Source organism: Stegastes partitus, unplaced genomic scaffold (assembly GCF_000690725.1).
Source record: "Stegastes partitus isolate 25-593 unplaced genomic scaffold, Stegastes_partitus-1.0.2 Scaffold1215, whole genome shotgun sequence".
Taxonomy (NCBI): Eukaryota; Metazoa; Chordata; class Actinopteri; family Pomacentridae; genus Stegastes; species Stegastes partitus.
Genome location: NW_007578946.1, coordinates 94,487 through 100,128, shown reverse-complemented (window position 1 = coordinate 100,128; position 5,642 = coordinate 94,487). Strand labels below are relative to the sequence as shown.

General features: G+C 42.3%; 1 protein-coding gene across 1 annotated transcript; it reads right to left on the bottom strand.

The window, feature by feature from the left end:
• Nucleotides 1–1,760: 1,760 nt before the first annotated feature.
• ccnb2 (cyclin B2) lies at nucleotides 1,761–5,642 on the bottom strand. Its single transcript, XM_008297394.1, has 8 exons — nucleotides 5,540–5,642; nucleotides 5,218–5,328; nucleotides 3,955–4,224; nucleotides 3,723–3,881; nucleotides 3,416–3,652; nucleotides 2,855–2,995; nucleotides 2,664–2,774; nucleotides 1,761–2,587 (listed from the first exon to the last, which is right to left on the bottom strand). The coding sequence occupies exons 1-8, from the start codon at nucleotides 5,564–5,566 to the stop codon at nucleotides 2,477–2,479; spliced, it is 1,167 nt and encodes a 388-aa protein (XP_008295616.1). The 5' UTR covers nucleotides 5,567–5,642; the 3' UTR covers nucleotides 1,761–2,476.

Here is a 5,642-nt window from a genome sequence, read left to right as displayed (position 1 = left end):
ACGCCACCTCGGATCTACTGACAACGTCACACACACACCAAACCTGTCAGCTTTACACTCTACAAAACCTATTTTAGTAATAAACTCCTAAAAGACAAATGCTTTGGGTCTCAGAATTATTTGATTGCTTTCACTGAAAGACACTGAGTTTGTTTCAGTGGGAAGAATTTGATCCTTTTCTTCTGATTGAGTAATCTGGAACCAGCAGTGACAACATTTCTGTTCCTGTGAATAGAAGGTCAACTGATCTCTAAAAGAAGAAGTAGTTCAAAGATGAAACCTTTTTTTAACCGTTTTAAATTCATGGATTCATGTGTGTTTTTGTTGTTCTGTGTAATTCAAGACTGAAAATAAGCATGAAAAATCCAAGAGATTTGAGCTTGAGCATCTTCGACTAAAGACTCAGAGCTTAAATGGGTCAAGTGGCATGAAAAAGACCAAAATGTATGCTTCTTTAAAAAAAACAAGAAAAACAGAACACATTTTAAAGACAAGATTAGTGGGGGGTTTTGGTCATCATGTTATACAATAGTGAAAATGAGGATGAAAACTACAAAAATGTGGTCACTCCAAGAGTTTTTAAACCTAAGTCTAAGAGCTTAATGTAGCTCATCAGGGCTGTGGCTTGTTCATATTCATTGGAAGGAAACTTAAAACAATCAGCAGCCATGAGCTTCTCAGCACTAAGAACAATATAATAACTGATGCCCACAAAAAAAGTAGTAAGAACATGAGGAAGGAGCATCTGTGGATAAGGTGCCGAGGACTGGAAGGAAAACTTGAGAGAAAACTGCCCTTAGGGTGGGTAGAAAATAAAACCAAAACCCTGTTTGACTGCAAAAGAGCTTAGGAAAGATTCCTCCAACTCTGTTGAACTGAGAAGAAATCACCTGCACTAATATAACCTGTCATGGATTCTCAACAAAAATAAACATGAGGAATTTGCAAATGAAAAACTGAACAAGACCGATGCCTTTTGGAAACAGGTCCGAAGTTAAAGTACATTTTTGCTATAGTGAGAAAATTTGAGAAGAAAAAAAATAAGGTTGAGGCTGACATTGAAAATCTGTGCTTTGAGCTTGTGTTGCAGAAGACTGCACAGGAAACAATTTACTCAGTTTCAACTGAATGCAAAATTTGTAAGTGAACATCACAGCATCTGTAAAACAGCTGAAGATGAAAAGGACTTTAACAGGATCTGACCTCAAAATACACAGTAGACGACAAGTTTCACACGCTCAGCCACACAATACAAACATAATGGAAAACTGAACTGAATCTACCTCCAAACACCAGAGCATGAAAGACAGCCAAAGACGACAGAACTTTAAGCTTTCAACATGAGGATGGAAGAAAATCCCCTCAAACAGGAGCTAACTGAGCTGCTACAAAGAGCCTACAAGTTGCGATATGTCTACAGCAGAGTCATTCAGTGCAGGACAAATAGACTCAACTTTTCTCAGCCTCTCAATCGTTCCTAAAATATGAATGAATCAACCCTTTATCCTCATGCTTTTGGGAAATCAGCATAAATCTACATCCACAGTAGCAGCTCTTTGCAAGTTTAAAACAATGACAAATGTTTAAGAAGCAAAGACTTGCACATTAAATTAATCACCATTTGTCTGTGTGGTCTGTTTGTTACCATGAAAGTCACAAAAAGCTGCTGCAGCCAAGTGCAAAATGACTCAGACATTAGGCTGCACTACAGATTAACACAAACCAAACCAGTCAGAGATGTTGCCAAAACCACTGCAAGGTAAACTAAAACATTTTTATTTAGCTTTTTGAGCAAGGCAGATGTACCACAACGTCCAAGATCTGAAACTTGACACTAAAATTCAAGAACACACAATAAAACTATTGAGTATATTTCAGAAACAAATAAAGGCACTTAAGAAAACACTTAATTTACATTTGATAAAACACAGTGCATGAAGTTGTTGCATCCAGTTTACAGCACAGACTTCTTGAAGCAGAATAAAACAGGTTGTTCAGGAGCTGGAGAGAACTCTGGACAGGTCGTGGAGGCTTGGCAGCAGAAAGTCCATCAGAAGGAGACGCTGAACATGAGAAATCAGATGCACAGCCACCTGGAACACTGAGAACCTGCTGGACATCAAGTTAGCTCTGGATACGGAGATCAATGCTGTCTCCCAGCACCATAAAAATCAGCTGTTTAAAGTTTGTAACAGAAAGTTCTTCACAAGGTTTCTGCCTCAGAAGCTGGTTGCCAACAAACCTGAACGGGAGCTCAGGCTTGACTGACATGATGCAGTTCAAGGTACACTGAAGATGAATCAGGTGGATCACAAAAAGATTCTGGAAAAACAGGATAGTGTCCAAAATTTCAAGTAAAGCATGGAGCTCCGATGAAAACATCTTAATAAAAACCCAGTGAAGTTTGTCCACGGGTTGGGATAAAACTTTGAATAAAGTGCAAGTGAAACGTCCGCGGATGAAATGTAAACATTTCTCAGGGATTGCTGAGCAGAGCAGCCGCCATCTTCTCGACGATGGGCGACTTCAGCTGAGGGACGAGGCTGATCTTCATCAGTTTGCTGCTTGAGTATTTGTTCTTGACGGCCTGCAGAGAACAAGTCATTCAGTTTGTGCCTACAGGTCATTGTCAGAAGTTTGATTTTAAAAATCAGCAGACTCACCTGGAACTTCGTTTTCCCCTCGTTTACCATCACAACGTTTTTGGCGATGTGCTGCATGATGGGCTTCAGGTGGGCCTCGTCGTACGTGGAGTAGTGCTGCTGTGTGGGAGACTGACAGAGAAGGTCGATTAAACCACCTGCCTGAACCCGCAAAGACGAACTTGAATTCAGTGTCTGAGGGTCAAACTCACCCATGGCAGCCCGTCGAGCAGCAGCTGGGAGAGACACAGGGAGGCAGCAGCGATCTCAGAGGGCCGATAGTGAACCATGTCGTAGTCGAGGAGGGTCAGCTCCATCAGATACTTGGCCAGAGTGTGTCTCTCTACATCAGACTGAGACAAACATCCAGTAAACTCACTGTTTTGTAAAATGATTGGGCCATTTTCACACAGCATGTAAACTTAAGGATGCTTCATGTCTACTCTTCGCTCACAAGACTAAACTCCTCACAGTGAGGATGTAAGAAAGAGACTTGATAGAGAAACGAGATATCACAGCTACACAACACACTGAAATAGACGAGAAGCCAAAAAGTAGAATATTGAATAAAATTAGAGGAGCAGTGGGAGAGAAAACAAAACGGTGGAGTGGTGATGCTGCAGCTGCTGAATATATATGTAGGAAGTAATGAACAGATCTGGTTATGTCAGTCAATATAATTTTGATTTTAAAGGTATTCTGATTAAATAATTGAGAAGGAAAGTCAGAGTAAACTTTGCAGCTCTACACATCCAATTCATGCAGAAACTCACATTTGCCACCTTTGAAGCCCGTCTGAGGAAGTGTAGCGGGAGTGGACGTCCCAGCTGAAAGTTGAGGCTCCTCAAAACCAGCTGCTCCATCTCCAGAATCTGAGACTTTGTGAAGGCGTTGTCTGTGATGTAGGCAAAGTCTCCGACCTCAGGAGCGTACATCTCCTCATATTTACAGGCCACCAGCATGGCAGTCACTCCAACCAGCTGCAGCTTCCTGCGAGACACCGGCTGGACCTGCAGCACAGCAGGAAGGTTTCACACAGCCCGCACAACACAAAGAACAAAGTGTTTAGATGGTTCTTACCTGCAGAAAACGGTCCAGGACAGCAACTGTGAGGTACAGAGTCTCCTGCAGCAGCTGGAACCTGGCGTGGACCTGGACCAGCCAGTCGATCAGAAGAGCTCGCATGCGCTCTGTGATTTCATAGCCCTGCATGTAGTTGGCTCGAACAGCCTGCTGCACCTGAGGAGACACGCAGGCGTGAAGAAACCGCAGATAAAAGCAGCTGGTGCGGCTCAGTGTGGGGATAACTTACCTCCAGGGTGTGCAGATATTTATAAATATCTTTGACGTATTCTGAGCAGAGCTGTGGCTGGTCTGCGTCCTGCTCATCGATGTCCTGCACAGCCAGCAGTGTCTCAGAGAAAGCCTGGCACAGCTCCTCCTCTGCCTTCATGGACATGTCAGCTGACTCCTCTGGCACTGAAGGAATAGGCTCTGCAGCTGCTGGGACGTGGACGACTGGAATCACTGCCACAGTGGGCTTCACTTTTTGGACACCTGATGCTTTGGCAGGTCCCCTCTTCTGAGGAAACAAGAGTTTAAGGCTTGTTAGATTTGGAAAAAGTGCTGTTTATCTGAAACTTAACTTTAGCTCACATTGGGCAGTGTTCTTGTAGTCAGCACCTTTACTGCAGCTAATAAAGCTCAACCATGCAATTTTAAACATCCTAGATCAGTGTCAAATTCAGCTGGAGCCCAATGGAGCAGACTTCCACCTCCTAATTGTTAAATGGTGTTGTGTCAGAACTAAGCTAAATCTCCTCCAGTATCAGTGTTGAACTCATACACACTCTTTATATTTTGCTTTCATTTACTTTCTGGCTCTGAATGTACAATAACAAAATCCTGTCTTTGACTAACAGCTGAAGCAGTACAATCCACAGAGGGGATGTGTGGAGTTTATGCAGGTGGTTTTCACTTTAAAATAACTGGGAACAGAGTCGCCATGTTCAGGATGAAAACAGATTTTTATTTATTTTTTCATTCCAGCAAATGCCCAAATGTTGTTTACTCTGGAGAATTAATATTGTTTTCTGATGTAGACCACTAAGTGGAGTTTTACAGGGAGTTTGAAGCTTTGACATTTAAATTCCAGACAGGCAGACAGTCAGCCTAACAATGAACACACTATAATTACTGAGTTTTTAAGTTACAGTAGATACTTGAACTACATCAGTGCAAAGATGTGTACTTTAATGTGTGGCAGGACTATCAGTTGCCTGAATCATCAATTAAATGCAAATACTATATACTAAAAATAGGAATAAAAAAAAAAGTGGTCTGCGATCCGACATTGTATTTGGTTGTTAAGCTTTTCCTTATTCTGCGATGTTGCTTTATACGAATTCCAATATGGCGCATTACTAAAAAGAAAAGCTGCAACCTGTCTGGACATGCAGCATAAAGAAAGCATATATAGTTTATTATGAGATGTGTGCAAGTACAACACAGCACAGAACACAGCTGAAGGGACACGAGACGAGTTAAATGTGTTGTTCCTTCTAGCGTTCGTTACCTTTGTGTTGACTGCTGCTCCGGGAAAGTTGGTGAGCTCTCCCAGGGCAGCTCTCCTCGAAGGCGCTGCAGTGGTTTTACCCATCTTCGGTGGGTTGTTTGCGGCTAGAAGCTGTGAAAAGACACGAATATAAAACTTCAGACACGAAAGAGAAGCAGGACAAACTCTATTACAGCGACTCTGACGGCTGCATTAAAAAAAAAAACAAGGGCCAAGCTAATGTTAGCTAGGTAGCTAACGCAGCTAGCCACAGAAGCTAACAGCAGCTGCTCCAATAACAACTAAACGCAAAGAAAAAGCGAAATAAACTCGGCTAACTCACCGCACTGCGAACTTCCAGAGAGGACATTTCTAACGCGGACAGTCTTTGGTTTACAGGAAAACGCGGTGATTTATTTCAGCAGCAGGCAGCACAATTTATCGTC

Bases quoted from the DNA above. Each gene is read 5' to 3' on its own strand.
- ccnb2 (XM_008297394.1), bottom strand. From the start codon at position 5,566: ATGTCCTCTCTGGAAGTTCGCAGTGCG. The intron at 3,882-3,954 runs GTAAGTTATCCC...GTGTCTCCTCAG, and splicing joins AATATCTGCACACCCTGGAG to GTGCAGCAGGCTGTTCGAGC. The intron at 2,588-2,663 runs GTGAGTCTGCTG...TGTTCTCTGCAG, and splicing joins AGGGGAAAACGAAGTTCCAG to GCCGTCAAGAACAAATACTC.